Source organism: Triticum aestivum, chromosome 7D, assembly GCF_018294505.1.
Source record: "Triticum aestivum cultivar Chinese Spring chromosome 7D, IWGSC CS RefSeq v2.1, whole genome shotgun sequence".
NCBI lineage: Eukaryota > Viridiplantae > Streptophyta > Magnoliopsida > Poales > Poaceae > Triticum > Triticum aestivum.
In genome coordinates this window covers 39,606,200-39,624,829 of record NC_057814.1, presented here as the reverse complement: position 1 = coordinate 39,624,829, position 18,630 = coordinate 39,606,200, and the positions used below count along the sequence as shown (strand labels likewise).

Sequence of the window (18,630 nt, the reverse complement as noted above, 5' to 3'; positions counted from 1 at the left end):
AGAACAACAAAAAATAAGTAAATTCTCCATTAACCTTCACTTGTGCGAGTAATGCTTTCCCCATATATGTAAGTCTACATCTGCATGATAAGAATTTTTTTTTCTCGAATACATCTGCATGACAAATAGCAAGTTTCAGTAATTCATCCACATACTTCGAATTTACTTCTCCATTTATTTCACCTGTGAATTCATGAATAAGTAGACGTGAGCAGACACAAAAAGAAACTGACGAGAGGAGAACCAAGTAGATGTCGGAATCAGAGGGCACGGGGAAAGCATCAATATTTAACCAGACAGTCTATTGGCCTGCAGTAAACACCCTTTTCTTCTGAATTTTCACCGGGGAAGAGAGAACTCCCCCACCTGAATCTTTCCATTCAAAAAGCAGCAGGAGGGTTTTGACTGTTGAGCCAGAGCGCGCAACCAAACATCAACGTGCGCACGGTGGTCGTTTTTGAACCTCCCTCGCCAGAGCAGAGCATCGTCTCGACAGGCTTTGAGCCTGAGGTTCAGAGAGTGTGTCGATTCTCTCAAGGTGAAGGAGACTAAGGAGTCAGGCCATCTAATAAAATCTTGATTCAGCCTGTGGGTTCGGACATCAAATTCCCAAACTGCCAAAGGAATTCCAGTTCGCACGTATCCACCTGTTTTCGGATTGGGCGGTTCCAATTCTAGATTAGTCTGACTAAATGTCTCTACTCCGTCATGACGTCTAGCCTTAAAAATCAAAGCTTATCCGAATAATCGCGGCGAAATGGGTTTCTTTGTACCATATGAAGAACTTGGTTTACAGGTAACTCTGTATTCTGTACAGCATCCGGCTTCAGTTAGAAGCACAAGTTAAGAAACGTATGAACACGCCGATCGTACGGCCGACAAACGGAGAAAGAATCAGTACGTAGCCACACGCCCGGCTGGACCACGAGCAGATCGCGATTCATCAGCGATCAATGGCACACGATGGTCTCGAAGCAGTCGATCCCATCAAACTCCGGCGCAAACCGCGGCGGCAACGTTGACGGCGACTGCGATTTCCCTTTGCCCGGCTGTTGCTCTGCCTCCCGCGGCAGGCCTCCCTGCTTCCCTTGGTGCTCTGCTCCTGCCCGGTCGCCCTCCTGCAGCTTCCTCCCCCGCCAGGAGAGCCGGGCCCAGCTGCCGCCTTTGCCGGCGCCGGGGGCGATGTCGGCCGGCGAGGCGCTCAGGATGGAGAAGGCCAGCACCTTGTCCATACTCGATAGGAGACCTGCAGCAGCTCCGGTGGCCGAGGCTTTCTTGCACGCAGGCTCTGTGACTTTGCTTCAATCAATTGGTGGCTTTGCTTGGGTTGTTTCTTGATGGGGTTGGTGAAGGGAGAAAGGCCACGCGCCCCGGCTTATATACGGCTTGGTGGCATGGAGGAAGCCTGCGCTGGAGGAGACCAGAATTAATATTGGTGGACGCGGCTGCGAGGGGGAAGGAAGGAGCGAGGGAGCTCGTGACGCACGCGGTGGCGTGGTGGACGTTGCAACCGTCTCGCTGTTTCGCGCGTTTTTATCTTCTTTTCCTCCTGCTGCTGCTGGTCCCACGCGGGCCGCGGCCGTGCCATGATGTGGACGTGCTGAGCGACCGCGTCGACCTAAATATATCGTCTATTCCTAAATATACTGTATTTAGCTATATAACTCACGAAAATCCCTATATAACGCTAGTTTTACTTTTATGGTAAAGCAAAGCTTTATTCATCAGGTCATGCCCCGGTACTAAAGGAAATTTTTTGATTTTTTTTTATTTTCAAATTTCTGAATTATTTTAACCTCTAATCTCTAATCACCCCTCATCATTCCAAATCATCTAACTTCCCGGACGGTCACCCATCCTCTCACTACTCCAGCCTGAGCATGCTTAACTTCCGGGTTCTATTCTCCCTCGTTTCCAAGTCTGCACTTGTTGTTTCCATGACAATAGTAAGATGTCAATCCTATTAACCCTCAGAAATTTAGCTTAAGCATGAAGTCACACATTTCACTGTTTGAGTTTGAAACTATTGTTCTAAAAAACAATAATTATTTAGTAACACTAATATTTCTTGAATAAGTAGTTTGACCATAGTTTGACCAGATTTGACCAAAATTCAAAAAAACTGAAATAATTATTTAGTAACACTAATATTTCTTGAATAATTAGTTTGACCATTGTTTGACCACAGTTTGACCAGATTTGACCAAAATTCAAAAAACTGAAATAATTATTTAGTAACATTAATACTTCTTGAATAAGTAGTTTGACCATAGTTTGATCAGATTTAACAAAAATTAAAAAAAATTGAAATTTGAGCATAACTATTTTTTCCTTTTAGAATTTGAGGATTCTAAAAATTTGCAAACAGGATGCGGATTTTCGTGCTGAACATTTTGATATATTATACGTTTTTTCTGATATCGTATTCAAAAGTTATAGCCGTTTTACATTTTCGCTACACTTTTTGCAAAACATGTCCAAATTTAAGTTTTTAAATTTTCCTAACTAGTACATGTAGTAACATAACTACATCTGGAAGGATTTTAATTTTTGAAGTTTTTATCATTTTCTTTTGCTTTTTACAAAACTGAAAAGGTGATAGGGGGGGTAGAGTTTGAAAGTAGGACCTTTAGTACCGGTTCGTGGCACCAACCAGGACTAAAGGTCTCATTTGAACCGGGACTAATGCCTGTACGGTGCGCTAGCCGCTCGAACCGGGACCAATTCTCACATTAGTCCCGGTTCGTAATGCAACCGGGATTAATGCTCTTTTCTGGCCGAACCAAAGCCCTGTTTTCTACTAGTGTGCGTTCGGTTTTGGGAACCTTCTACCAGGTTCCTGTTTGGTTTTAACGGAATTGGAAACCTTCTAGAATGTTCTCTAGACCTGTTTTTTCTGTTTCTTTCTCTTTTATTTTCCATTCATGTTGTCGTTTTTTCACTACAAACTTTCTATATAGCTAGCCCATTACCACTAAAGAACCACACTAGCGCATTAGCGAAGGGTTTATGAGTTCTTGATGCAAGAGAACCACATTGGCATTGTATTCGCCATGATGACACATCACTGCCCACCTGATCTACCAAGACGCCTTGTTAAGTAGGTGGTGGTGATGCTTGGACGGGAGAATTCAGACACATGCTTGCCTATCATTGGAGAGCTATGACGGTACACCAACCGTTCTCGTAGTCCAACTAGTGTATATCAAACATGGTTAGGTTGGGAGCACTCAGAGGCATGTGTCATTAATGCGGCCCATGTAGAACTTACAAGATTGAATGTAAAGATTGCTAATGTTTTGATGTCTATTATTCCCATGTGTATGTCATTACCTCTAATATCTTCATTCTTTTCTCATCTTCCCATTGTTCATGTGTGGTTGTTTCCTATATGGATATGGGTATTGTGTTGCTACTTACATAGTAGGCCCTTGATGTGTTGGTTGGTAAGCATGTAGTATTTCTGGAAGGCACACTTTAACCCTACATAACTTGATGAAAATCGCGTCGTAGTATACTATTTGTACCCCCATATGATCAAATCATAGATTTGCATACTATTGGTACCCCATATGATCAAATCATAGGTTACCTGGTATTAGTAGGTCCTGTATCTGAAAATGAGAGTGACATGTTTTTTCGGGGATTTGGCACACAACACATGCACGGTTCAAGTGCTTCATATGTCCTATGGACGCGTTGATCTGCCTTGCACTAGTGAGCTCGATAGGGCCATCGCGCCACTGCAACACATGGATGATTGACTCGTCGCCGCAACTCACTTTTCAGAAACCTGCAAGTATGCGGCAGGTGAAGGTAGATAAGGTAATACCTAACAATTGGGCTTCAAAACCTTCCGTAACAAGGACACATGGAACATCAGATGCACTTATTTTGTTTCCGACAGGTCTAAGCCGTAAGTAACTTCCTCAATATGCTAATGTTCGGATATGCTAATGTTCTGATGTCTCTAATTCCCATGTTCTTATCTCTCCATTCTTCTCGCATGTTCCCCTTCATCCATGTGTGCTTGTTGCCTATATGAATGAACAACTTGGCCAACTATCTAGTTAGGTGAAGATAGATAGGGTGGTATATGTATAGGATAGAGGAGAGAGGACGGAGACCATATTCGCACAAGTGTAGCATGTTAGTTGAATATTCATTATGCATCTATGGTCTGAATGATTATAGGTATTGGGTTGATGTACATAGGAAGCCCCCAATGTACTTGTTGGTAAACGTGTAGTCTTCATGAAAGGCAAACCTTAGCCCGATAAAACTGTGATGAAAATTTCATTGTGACACGCCAAATGGCTCTATTCCTCCTATATCATAGGTTACTTGTTCCTTTTTAGAGACGGGTACTTTGTTCTAGTAGGTCTTGTAAGCAGAGTGAGTGATACAGAGAAAGCAACCTAGGTCCAGCCCATACGGTCCCCCTATCGTTGTGGTGGAGCAGGACATGCAACTACATGGATCCAATTGTTTCAAAAAGAAAACTACATGGATCCAAACTACACACACTGCACACATCCGTGTTGACATGGGTAGTCATGGCTCCTTCATAGCGCCAACCTACCATTACTATTTGGAGCTCAATATTTACATGTGTATTCTCGACTATGTAGTAGAAGCACCAGCGCTTGATGCAATGATACCTAGCTCAAAGTCTAGTGCGCTATGGAGCAAACGCCCATCAACCATCATTGCACTGCACAGAACACACCAATCTTCTCATTCACATCAGTTATCCCCGTGATAAAAGGCTATCGCCATGACAAGCTTATGTAGGAGCGAGGGCACTGGTGAAATCATTTCATTTGTGGAGAGTGCACATGGAGCAATGTCCATTTCATGGCCACACCTGGATAGATGATGTTGTGTGGTTGCTAGTACATTTCTGCAACGACTCCTACAAATCTTCACGGAGAAAGAACTGCTATATGTGCAATGGCTCTACAAATATTAACGGAGAATGAACTGCTAGCCACAAAAATTCAGCGAAATTGATATGTTTGAGGAAGCACTACGCACGGAAATGGACAAATAAAATCTTCATCATCAAAATCTACAAGGCCAACAATCCGTCAGTTACTTGTGCCTGAGAAACAAGCTTGGCTTGCAGGCATGCTTTGCTATTCCATGCCCTTGGATGGATGTCCCAAGGAAGGAATCCATGGAGAAATACTACTACATGATGCGTTGCGCACCAACTGCAGTGGTAAAAGTGGGGCGCGGCTATACCTCGCTCCATGCGAGTTCAATAGTAGCCTCGCCTGAACCGAGCGCCATACTGGCCCGACCCAGGCGCATGGGAGTAAACTGCCTTCTCTTTTCAGTTTGTTTTCCTTTTTTGATTTCTTTTTTTACTTTTGTTTATACATACAAATACTCTAGAAATATATATTTCAAATATATACTTTACATATATTTTTGAAAAATCTTAATCATGCATTTGAAAAAAATTAAATGTGTATAGAAAAATGTTTCCGATGTATACAAAAAATGTACAATGAGTATCGAAAAAAGTAGAAATAAAAAGTATAAGTTTTATAATGTAAACATGTATATACAAATGTTCTTGATGTATACAAAAAATATAATTAATTAATTAAGCATTTGAAAAAATATTAAATGTATCTATAAGAATTGTTGACCATGTATTCAAAAAAATGTTAAGCATGTATTTAAAAAATGTTAATAAGCACTTTAAAATTGATAAATGTGTGTAGAAAAAATGTTGACCAGTTAATCTTGTATTCTATTGAAAAAAAAGTTAAACTTGTATTTGCAAAATGTTAATTAAGCATTTGAAAATGTTAAATGTGTATAGAAAAATGTTTACCATGTATTCCAAAAAAATTAACCTTGCATTTGAAAAACTGTTAATGAAGCATTGGAAAACTAATAAATGCGACAGAAGACATGTTCACCAAACACTGAAAAAATTGCTACTATTGAATTTGAAAAAGGTTAATCAAGCATTTGAAAATATTAAAAATGAGTATATAAACAATGTTTATAATTTATTTAAAAATGTTAATATTTTATTTAAAAGGTTTAATCAAGCACTAAAAAAGTTTATAATGTTTACAGAAAAAATGTTCAACATGTATTCAAAAAATGTTAAAATTTTGCTAAAAAAATTTAAACGTGTATTATATAAATTTTATTGACATATATGAAAAGTATAGGATGAAAACAAAAAGAAACAAAGAAAAATGAAAACCAAAATAGAAAAAGAAACCAAAGAAAAAAGAAAACAAAAAGATAGAAACAAGTGCAAAAGGAGTGGGAAAATAGTTAAAACTGATAAATAAACAAATAAAAACTAAAACTAAAATAGTAAAATGAGAAAATAAGGAAAACGAAAGTTATATGGAAGGAAAACCAAGAAAAAATATATCAAAGAATGAAAAGAAACCAAGGAAAATCCAGAAAAAGAACGAAAGAAAAAACCGATGAAAACAAAGAAAACAGAAGTTATATCAAAGAATAAAGAAAACCCAAAAAACCCTGTGAAAAACCAAAGGAATCGGAGGAAAACAATAGAAGACGAAGAAAGAGAAAAAAAAACCCAAAGAAAACCGATGCACGAGCGAACATGCAGCAATACAACCACATCGAGCGGATAACTGTGTTAATGGGCCGGCCCGCTGGTGAATGTGTCCCCTGCATCAAATAGAACGCAAAATAGGTGGGGCAACGCATATGCAGTATTTCGGCTGCCACAGGCGCGGACCAATATTCTAGTTTTCAGAAAACTACTTCAAATATATAGTCCACATTAAATTTCTTAGAAGTCAAACATTGTTTAGTTTGACCAAATTTAGTGAGAAAAGTATCAACAAAAATAATACTAAATAAATATAATATAAATGTATGCTTAATGATGTATCTAATGATATTTACTTAATATTATAGATGTAGATATTTTTCCTCTATAAATGTAGTCAAAGTAGGGTGAGTTTGACTTTTGAAATTCTGTGTGGCGTACATATATTATTTTATAGCTGTCCATACTAGCATATCAAAACTGTGTTTAGAGCCACCCCGCAAAACAAAACTATGTTTAGAACCGATTGTCAAAACTTGTTGCCTTTCATCAAAACAATAAATCTAACGCTAAGAGAGTAACACTGTTGCAGCAATGATTATCTGGTGAAATTTTTATGTATATGAACAAAGCAAGATAATTCCTTGCACGAGACGATAAGGTACATGAATTCTACCAGTTTCTTCGTTAAATAATATACTAAAAGGTTACTGTATCATCGAAACACATTTGATTAAGATGGGACATTTGCCGACTCGCCGAAGCCTAGCGTTATTACATTCAAACCTTAACTAATAACATTCTCATGCTGATCAAGCCCTAGCTCGTGGTAGTAGCCAACACAGTAGACAATATCATATAGCCAAAAATATAAATTCTAACTAGTTGACAAGGAACCACTTTTCTCATTGACTATTTCAAAACTTCTATCGGTACCAAGTGATTCGAAGTTGCTAATTTTAAGTTGTTGAACTGAAGCGCCTCGGTCACTAAAAGTCGGGCAAGAGTGAATGAAGATCCGCCGGGGTGGACTTGGCATTCTCACAAGTCACAACGGAGCCAAAGGGCGAATGTTGAGGCGACAACTTTCATAGTAGCCATCATATGAGCACTAGGGAACCGCATCAGCCCATCTTGATGCAAGAGAACCACATTCAAACGGTCTTCAGCACCGCAGTCGGCATCCACCCAAATACCAAGATCCCCAGCCAAGTGGGAGCTGCTGCCGTTTGGGCACAAGAATTCGGTGACATGTATGCGCATAGTCGACGAGCTACAAACGCAGTCATGCACCCCCGGAATGCAACTGGCAGAGGAAATATCTTGGAGGATCAGGCCGAGGCATCCCTCAACATTGACAGTCGATTAACAGTTGGACATATGAGCCTTGCGACCTATGAAAAACTTACAAGACTGAGTGGCTAAATACCCAATGCTGCTCATGTCCTGATGTCTCCAATTCCCGTTTGCATAGGTTATTTTTCTCACCTCCCCCTTTGTTCATGTGTGGCCATTGCCTATATGAACAAAACAACTGGCTTGCTATCTACTTTGGTGAAGTTGGGGCGGTATATGTATAAGGGAGAGGTGGGAGGCCATCACCCACACAAGTATAACATGTTGGTTGAATATTAATTGTATATCCTTGATGATATGAATGACCATGGGTGTTGGGTTGCTATACGTATGAGAAAAAATTGCATCGCGTACGCCCATATAACCATAGATATTTGGTCGTGTAAGCAGGGCGAATGAAACGATACGGAGAAAGCAGGCCCATACTGATACGGTCCAGCCATCATGGTGGGGAGGGCAGGACATTGGACGGTGCAGCCATGGCTCCGTCACAGTGCCAAGCTACCACCATTTGCTCAATACGTAATTCCTTCGGTGCGTACTGGTGACCACGGAGCAACAAGCAGCTCCAGGGCTCGCTCTGCTCGATCCAAGGAAGGGACACCTAGCTGTGAAAGCCTAGTGCGCTACGGAACAAAATCGCGACGCCCATCGACCATCATTGCGCTCCGTTGATGCCGCACATCACCACTACTACTACTACTACTAACAGGTTCCTGTTCGGTTTTAACGGAATTGGGGAACCTTCTAGAATGTTCTCTGAACCTGTTTTTTTCTTTTATTTTCTGTTTATGTTATCGTTTTTCCATTAGTTTTTTCGTGTTTCTTTTCCGTTATTCTTTTTTTGTTCTTTCCTTTTTTTGCAAAAACGTATAAATTTATAAAAATTGGATGTTTCAAAAAATGTTTAGAATTTATTAAGTCTGTTCGTGTTTCTCGAAAAAATGTCAAAAATTATGTACTTTAGGGCATCTCCAAAATGGCCCCTCAAAGTGCCAGTAAAAGGTACGGACCAAGCGGTTTGGACACTTTTCGTCATCCAACACGGTCCGATTAACGTCCGTGGACTAGTCCGCATGTCCGTTTTGTGTGAGTCGAAACACCATGTGAGAATCCGCTTGGCCCACTATGAGCTGAACCACATGTCCTCATGACCCATGTGCTTTGTCCTCGAGCTCCGTCTGGCTCCTGTATTGTGTCCGTGGTTGGACGGAGTCCGCGGACAAATACCATGTCCATTTTTGGGGTCTGCCTTGAAGATGTTCTTGAAGAATTTTTTATTTGCATGACAAAACTTTCAGTTGCGGGCGATGTATAAGGCCCACCAAAATGTTTTCGGGAGAGGATTATAGAAGATGCCACATAGCTATTTGCAGAAGTAATCTAGGGTCTTCAAAAATCTCTAAATTTTGGGGGAGCCATGGCCCCTCCTGGTCTCCGCTGGCTCCGCTGTTGTTGTTGATTCGTAGATCAATGCTCTAGCATGTGGCACCAGCCCACTACTACTACCCAGGTACTATAAATGTCATTTCTCCAACCACACATTTCATCTTACAAATGCCACTAAAAACACTTGCAAGTATCACCATTTCTCATTCCTCTCTCTATAACTTCGACAATGTGTGCCCTAGATTGTGAGTGTTGATGAATATGTTGTGGGATTGGAAGATGTTAGGAAAATTGTGTTAGGCACAAATCCTCAAGTCTTCATGAACTTGAGGTTACCTCACACTGGAGATTCATTTCCCGGGTGGTTGTGCGGCCAAACTCTATTTCCCTTCTCTAGAGCGTTTGCGTTACCACTGTATCCAGAGACATAGTTATATGACTGTTGTGGGTAATTGGTAGGCCCGTATTAAGTTAATTTAAAACGTGTACAAACTAGGCATGATGAGTTTTAGCTACAATCTATTGCCGCCACATATCTCTCTTCTCTGAGGCAGGGAATGCTTTCTTCAAACAACAGAAAAGAGACAGCGAAGCAAGCTACTTACAGAAATTGAGTTGTTTTTATTCGTGTGAGAAAAAACAATTTGAAATGGACAAGTGTGTAATGAAATTGTCAACATGTAACCTCCTTTAAAAAAATCAATTTGAAACATATAATCATTCAATAGAACCGTCTCAAACTAGATTTGGAATTCTACTATTCTTAACCAAAATTTTGTAGGCACGATGCCCATTAAATAAAAATTATGAAGGTTGTTCTATTCCCATTCCAGAAACAAAGCTTGTTTGATTCTGTTGGGTTTGGTGATGACATGACGTATCGGTTGGGGCTGGTTGAGGGGTGGGCTACATCAATTCATATTTCACACTTAATATGTCGAATAGGCGGGAAATGCGCATCCCTCATGCATCTTTGTCTAGCCCACTTATCTTGGTGTTCTTTCTGCCTGTCAGTCTCCTTTCTTTTACTTTTTTACATTTCTTTTTCTTTCATTTTCACCTCTCTTTTTTTCCTTTTTCACATTATGTGGTTTTTCCTATTTTTAAAATTTTGTTGTGTGTGGGGGTGGGGTGGGGGCAAATGCGTTGAACACACAGACAGGCTTGTCAAACAAGGTTGAAAATAGGGACCGGTACTGTTCATCCGCACACAACACACGGCTTATTCTGTCGCGAATTGGTCGAACGCAAATCTCAATCATTAATCTGCACCCTTTCAAAGTCAATCATTTACTTCATTTTCTTTGAGCAAACTTGCAGGCTGATAAAGTTCAATCCTGCCATTCCGTAGCGTCGAGCCAGCTATCTTCTGTCGGAAATAGCCAGCAAGCGACGGATGAATTGTGGAAAAATGCAAGTCTTCCGGCAAGGCAATGCACGGATCATGAATGCGGTGTTACAACAAGAGAGTGTGGAGAGCAACAAAACTGTGGCGGCGAGGCACGCGCATTACACGGTTTGACGAATCAGAGCGTTGGCGATGGCCAAGGCTCGTCGGCGGCGGTGGACCATAGTGGCCAAGTTCCTAGTTCGAGCGGGTCGAGGGTCGGTAACGAGGGTGGAAGATCGCTGGTAGCCAAAACTAGGGATCGATCGGGGTATACATCTCTAGAACGTCCGTTCGATGGGGGAATGCGATCCTGTTAAATCGGGGACGACACTACCGGACTCGCGGCCTATGCCTACGGCCCAGGGCCGTCGGCATAGGTCCTCTGCCGTCAGCATAGATCTATGCCTACGGCTGCCGTCGGCATAGGACCGTCGGCGTAGATCACGTCAGCGTAGTCTTGTCAGACCGTCGGTGTAGTATAGCCGTCGGCATAGGGGCCTATGCCGACGGCCGGGCGTCAGCCGTCGGCATAGTTTAGCCGTCGGCATAGTTTAGCCGTCGGAAGTGTTTTTCACCTAACGGCAACGGACGGTGCCGTCAAAAGCGCTGACGATTCACGGGAAGCCACGTGGCAGAGGTATGCCGACGGCTTGGCCGTCAGCATAGGTGGAAATCTATGTCGACGGCCGAGCCATCGGCATACCTCTGGCACGTGGCACTCCCTGGTGCCTCCTGGTGGCAGGGCTATGCCTACGGCTTTGCCGTAGACATAGCCGTGCCACGTGTCATCCCCCGGTTCCTCCTGGCGGCAGGGCTATGCCGACGGCTTTGCCGTAGACATAGCCCTGCCACATGGCGCGCCCTTGGTGTCACGACAGTCATCTATGGATACACCAACTCTATCAGTACCTAGCACCCAAACTAAGAAAAAAAATCATTCATATGCAGCAGCCTAAACTCAACTTTGAGAGAGCGGACTGATTAACATTTTTTTTTGTTGGGTCGAATTTTTCACAAATATAGATAGAAGCACTCCAGAAGCTACATAATAAATCATAGAGGCTGGCCGAACTAATTGGCGCACTCAAACGATACAAGAGAGCGGCCCGATGGACAACTAAGCAAGCATACACAGCAAGTAAAACTACATCACCAATATTATGTAATTAACTGGAAGCTCTTGTTCATCATACCAGTACAAATATACTATCTATATCTATACTTTAATCATGCAGTCAATTGAAGTAAAAGCTGGCTCGGCCAGGAATCAAGCCTAGGATGTGAATTTGTCACAGGATTTGTCACATGATCTAACTAGGCCACTGTACTTTACTTGTCAATTGGAGTAAACCGATTCTTCATGTACATTGTAAAGTAGTGCTAAAGTTCCCTTGAACGTGATTCCACGCGTACGTGCAGAATACATGTGAATATGTGTGTCCGAGTAGGACTGGAAGTAGACATGGCTAGGGGCTATATACTTATACACTGGTAAATTATGGAATTGATCGTAAGCATCAACAAAGAAAAAAAGAGATTGTCACGAGCCTATGGCCAATAACCAATTAGAGGACAAACTTAAAAAAAGCTAACTAGAGATTTCCTCTGTGTGTGTGTGTACGTTGTGCTCTGGCCGGTGGGGGAATGATAAAAAAAAGCAACTACTGCTATGTATGTTAGCTTGTCCGTCAGGATAGATCAAACTAGCTACCGGTGAAGGATATAGCCAGCTTCGTGTGGTGCAGTGCATCACATATTCCTCTACTTAGCAGCAGCAGTAGTGAGCAGAGGAAGGAGGTGGAGGAGATGGAGGTGCTACCTGCCGAGGTGGGTCGTCGTGGCCGTGCTTGAGCTCGGCAGCCCCCGCCTCCTCGAGCAGGACAGGGCCGCCAGCTAGGTGCGCCCCTCGTCCTCCACCTCCTCGAGTAGGAAGGACGCGCCCTCCTGCCGTCGCCGCCGTCCAGACCGCACCAAGGTGACCTGCAGCAAGGGAAGGAAAGGAGAAGGTGAGGTGGGGAGGGTGGATCCGGGCGAGGAAAGAGGGGAAGGACGTACCTGCGCCACGCCCGTAACGGATCCGTCGAGCTCTGGCCTCGCCGTCGCCGGATCTGGCTGATCCCGACGATGTTAGGGGTGGCGGTCGAAACCCTAGCTAGCCACGGGGTCGGTGGAGGACGGGAGCGCCGATTCTGGACGGAGGGGAAGGTGGAGCGGACCTAGGGGAGCTCGGGGGCGTGCTGCGCGCCGCCTGAGTTCGCCGGAACCGGCCGGCATGGGTGGTGGCGGTGGCGAGGGAGAGGGGTTCGTGGGGGAGAGAGGAGTCGCGAGAGACAGAGAGGTTCGTGGGGAGAGAGCGAGGTAGGGGTTGGGTGGGCTCTTTTTTCTTTTTCTTTTTTTCTCCTTTTCTCTAGATGGATGGATGAATGGTTGTGGGGTGGACAGCTAGATGGATAGATGGATGGATATGCGCCACCGTGGCACAAACGTTTCCACCAATAGAAACCAAGCTCATACAATTGTGTTCTCCCTTTTGTTTTTCTTCTATTTTTTTCTACCCTCTTGGACCGCTCGTCGATGATCCGTGATGGGAGAGGAGGGCGGCGAGGAGGAGATGGTGAGGTGAGGTGGGGAGGGAATGGATCGGGGAATGGTGCGTCCCGTATGACGACTATGAGTCCGGACGGGGACCTACGGACAGTCGCACGGAACATCTCTTCGGCTTTCCCCGTCACCGTCGACGAAGACACGTGCGACGTCCCTCAGCATCGAACGACGGCACCAAAGGAGGGGTAGGCGCCACCATCGGGGGGCGAATGTACCTCGACGGCATGCCGGATCCAACGGTTAAAATCGACCAAAAATCATACGATGCCGGAAATCCTCGGGACCTGGCACGGTGTCGTCATATGGCCCTTGTAGGGTGTGCTGAAAGTTTTAGCGTGTTTCGTAGAAGCCTGACCGGAATTCGCTTGTAAACTGCACCATCTCCGAGGTACTATCTGGCTATCGAGAGAGAACGTGTCCAGTTTGTGAAGGAAGTGCGTTACCCGTTGCTCCGCTGACCTCAAAACTTCTCGTGCTCTCAAAGGGGGCAATTGCATGACACGTGTCAGTACATGGCATTTTTCGGGCCCGCCTGCAATATTTGAGACATTTAATGCATCCATAGGGTTTCAATGCGGGAATGGCAGATCTGCACGGTGGCCACCTAAAATGATGTCCAGAAGTGGTTTTTCAAATCATATATGATGTCTTTGCGGTATGTGTAGGCCTAGTGCAACCCAAGGGGGGCATGCCCCACCACCGAGAGGTGAATGTACCTCGGCGTCATGCCGGATCCAGCCGTTAAAATCGACCAAAAATCATACGATGCCAGAAATCCTCAGGACCTGGCATGGTGTCATCATATGGCCCTTGTAGGGTGCGGTGAAAGTTTTAGCGCGTTTCATAGAAGCTTGCCCGGAGGTTGCATGTAAACTGCACTATCTCCGAGGTAGTATCCGGCTATCGAGAGAGAACGTGTCCGGTTTGTGAAGGAAGTGCGTTGCCCGTTGCTCCGTTGACCTCGAAACTTCTCGTGCTCTCAAAGGGGACCATTGCATGACACGTGCCAGTACATGGCATTTTTCGGGCCCGCCTGGAATATTTGAGACATTTACTGCATCCGTAGGGTTTCAACGCGGGAAATTGCAGATCTGCACGGCGACCACCTGAAATGATGTCCATAAGTGTTTTGTTAAATCACATATGATGTCTTTGCGGTATGTGTAGGCCTAGTGCAACCAAAGGAGGGGCAGGCCCACCACCATAGGGTGAATGTACCTCGGCAGCATGCCGGATCTAGCCGTTAAAATCCACGGGAAATCATGCGATGCCGGAAATCCTCGGGTCCTGGCACGATGTAGTCATATGGCCCTTGTAAAAGTTTGAGCATATTTCATAGAAGCCTGACAGGAGGCCGCTTGTAAACTACACCATCTCCAAGGTAGTATCTGGTTATCGAGAAAGAACGTGTTCGGTTTTGTGAAGGAAGTGTGCTGCCTGTTGCTCTGTTGGCCATTTCAACCCTCCATCACACTTGTATATATATGTTAAGACACAATGCAAGTTTTGGTGGCATTGCTACCCCCGAAGGCCCCCGACCGGGCCTTACCCTAGCCCCGTTGACCCGGAGATCTAGGCCTTTGACTTACACCGGACGGCCTTTGACCAACGGACTTTTCCACCTGATTGTGATAGGTCAGCCCATAGGAACATTTCAGAACAAGGTCTGGGCCCAACCCACCATCGGACCCCCCCTCGTGTCGACCCGGCGCGACTGTTTTCCCCGTCCAAGTGCTGGCGGCAGCGCCTTCCGTGAAGGGGGTCACACTCCGGAGCCGCATGACGGGTGTTTGCACCTGACAGCACACTTCCAGACATGTAAGAGGAGCCAACGCAAGATTTGGTGGCATGGCTAGCCCCCGAAGGCCCCTGGCCACACTCGTAGACACGCGAAGAACAATCCGTAGTGGGGGGGTTTTTCACATACTCTTGCATCTTTAAAAAATATAAGAAATTGCCACACCTATTATATCACATGTGTCTGCACTGTGTAAAAATTTCATGAATTGGTCAATCTTCGAGTGTTCAGAACTATTTCATGCAACGCCAAAACCGCAGAGGGATTACTTCGATTTCATTGCCGTCCATGAGAGGGGAGGACCTCACACCGGAGTCGCGCATTGCCTCTTTATACGTGCCACCACACCTTAAGACATGTATGAGGACCCACCGCGATGCTCTGGTGGCATTGCTACCCCCCGAAGGGTTTTTTCTCAAAATATACAAAAAAAATCAAAACAAAATGGTGTTTTCTGTAAATTTGAAGCAAACATGATTTAAGTTAGTTCAAATTTGAAACATAGTATAGCAACATAATCCTTTCAAGATTCTGATAAAAAACCATATAAAATTTGTCAAAATCGATCTAAGTATCAATTACTTATGCTTTTAACAAAGTATAAGGACATATATGCAAAAGTACATGAGGTCACATTTCTAACATACTCAAAAATAAAAACAAACTGGATATTCATAATCTATGGAAAATTCTACCCCAACTCGATGTATAATTTGTGTATGTTTAAGTTTAGATAAGTTAGATTTAAATTATTCAAATTTTAACTTTTAAAAAATAAAAATAATTTAAAATAAAAAACAGATGATATCTATGCCTACGGCATACGGCTTTGCCGTCGGCATAGCTCTGCCACGTGGCAGCTCCTAGTAAAAAATCCAGATGATATTTATGCCGACGGCCGCCGTCAGGGCCGTTGGCATAGATTTGACGGCGTCAGCCCGCCGTCTGTCCCCGAGCCACCAGGGCCACCTCTATGCCGACGGCCTAACTATGCCTACGACTGCCGTAGGCATAGATCGATGTATGCCGACGGCCTTACTATGCCTACGGCTGCCGTAGGCATAGATGAAGCTATGCTGACGGCTTTTCTATGCCGACGGTATTCGCTAGGCCGTCGGCATAGCTCCATCTATGCCTACGGCAGCCGTCGGCATAGATATGGCCGTAGGCATATAAGGTTATTCCGGTAGTGCGATGAGCCCGGGTCGATCAGTCTGATCCCTCAAGAATCGTATATGGAAACCAGAATCGTATAAGGAAAGAGTGCAATATCGTTAATAGGCAAGGGCGCGGAAGGAGGCGCGGCGGCGCTGGTGGTGTGAGGAAGGGCGGGCGAGGGCGGCCAGCGCGCGCCTGACGCGGTCTCCACCCTCGACCGAACCGGTGCGCACCAGCGAGTTGGCCCTCGCCGATCGCCTCACGTCATGCAGCCGGCTCGACACTGGCACCGGGGACTCCCCCCGGTGCAGCGCGCAGCGGAAGGAGCCCGGGTGCGTCGTTGGCGAGCACGAGCAGGCCCTCTTGGCCCAGCCGCGACTGCGGGAGACCACAGAGAGGTGGACGGCTGGGAGGCTGTTGATGCTGGGATGGCGGCGTGGCTGCGAGCAGATGCCGCCGGCCGCGGCGGCTGGGAGAGTGACGCGACGGTTGAAGGATTGCGACGCCGCGGAGGCCCCAATGGCTGCGCCCCACGACGGCCACCGGGTCGGTGACGGTGTGGTCGCCCTGGCCATCGAAAGGTCAACTTGGAGCCTTTGGAATGGCCAGCGAGCGGCGCTGTGGTGGTGTTGTGTTCCGGATGGCAATGGATATTGCGGCCGCCGAAACCAAATCTAGGGTAGCAGCAGCGGGTCCAATTTTTATATGCGGGAAACCTGTGATCTAGGAGAAGCGACTCGGTCCAGGCCTAACCGTCTGGGGCCTGTCATGTACTACTATTGGACTTTGGAGCCCTGTGTTTTAGTGTTACATTTTTTTTTGCGGGGGGAGTGTTTTAGTGTTACATGTCACCTGCTCACGGTTCAGGCCAATAAGTCTATGCAATGTTTTGTACAAAATAGCTCCAAAGTTTTGGCAAGCGGGTTGAAGCAAAAAATTTCAAATAATTTTCGATTAGCAATCTGCTTTTGTCCCAGTCAAATTGATTACAGACAATATTATCAGTGATTTTGAATGTCTGCATTTCATGAAGTGAAACAAGTCAAAAACAATAGTATGTGTACTCTCAAGCTTGATATGATGAAAGCTTACGATAGACTGGAGTGGTCATATTTGCAGACCGTGACGATCATGTTGGGATTTGACCCCTCATGGGTAGAGACAATTATGGGCATCGTTAGTTCAGTCAAGTTCCCAGTCCCATTCAATGGAGAACAACTTGATCAATTTACATCCACCAGAGGGATTCGACAAGGAGATCATATTTCCCCTTATCTTTTTTTTATTGCAGCAGAGGGCCTTTCATGCCTCCTGAAATCCAGTTCTCAGTCATCAGTGCTCAGTGGTATCAAGGTGGCCCCCACGGCTCCTGTTGTGAACCACTTGTTATTCACCGATGACAACCCATTGCTTTTCAAATCAAGTGTGCAGGATGCAAATGCGGTGTCAAACCTGCTTGATTCGTATTGTGCGGAGTCTAACCAAAGGGTGAATCATGATAAGTCATCCATCTTCTTTAGTAGGGGATGCCCTCAAAACTTGAGACAATATTTCACATTTTTGAAATACCAGATTAACATTTTTTTAATACATGGTTAACATTTATTATACATTTAACAATTTTCTTCAAATAGCTGACTGACATTTTCTTAAATAAAATTTTAACATTTTTTTAATGCATGGTCAACATTGTTTCATACATATTTAACATTTTCCAAATACAAGTTAAGCATTTTTTGAACACTTGTTCATCATTTTTTTCAAATGCTTGTATTAAAAAATTTCAAAGACAATCTCAACATTTTTTAATACATGTTCAATATTTTTTCTATACACATTTTTTTCAAAGACAAGTTTAACATCTTTTAATACATAGTCAACATTTTTTCCATGCACATTTCACATTTTTCAAATACAAGGTTAACATTTTTCAAACACTTGTTCAACATTCTTTTCAAATGCTTGGATTAACATCTTTTGAATACATGGTTTGCATTTTTTTTTCTATACACATTCATGTTATATATTTTTTATACATGAGAAACATTTCCCCTATTCACATTAAACATTTTTAAATGCTTGATTAATAGTTTTCGAAAAAAATGTTTATTTTTTTCATATTATCGAATATCTGGAAATATAAATAAATTAAGAAAACAAAAAACATAAAAAAACGAGAAGATGGCCTGTGGCCTGCGGCATGATGGGCTGGTCTAATATGGAGCGGCGAAGACTTCCTCAGCGCCCGTCCGCGAGCCCGTTTCATCCGCGCCGCGTAAAGGGCCTAAACGGCATAGCCAACGGGCCGCAAAAACAAAGCTCAGGATAGCCTGCTCCACAACAGCTCACGGCAAAGACACACAAAAACAACAAAGG

The 18,630-nt window shown here is 44.2% G+C and overlaps 1 protein-coding gene across 1 annotated transcript; it reads right to left on the bottom strand.

Annotated features, from left to right (window-relative positions):
* Window positions 1-744: 744 nt before the first annotated feature.
* On the bottom strand, window positions 745-1,377 carry LOC123166121 (uncharacterized). The gene has a single exon (XM_044583888.1). It carries the CDS (start codon window positions 1,230-1,232, stop codon window positions 951-953), a length of 282 nt encoding a protein of 93 aa, XP_044439823.1. The 5' UTR covers window positions 1,233-1,377; the 3' UTR covers window positions 745-950.
* Between the last annotated feature and the right edge of the window lie 17,253 nt (window positions 1,378-18,630).

What these genes read in the sequence shown, in the direction of transcription:
- LOC123166121 (XM_044583888.1), bottom strand. Translation starts at nt 1,232, where the DNA reads ATGGACAAGGTGCTGGCCTTCTCCATCCTGAGCGCCTCGCCGGCCGAC.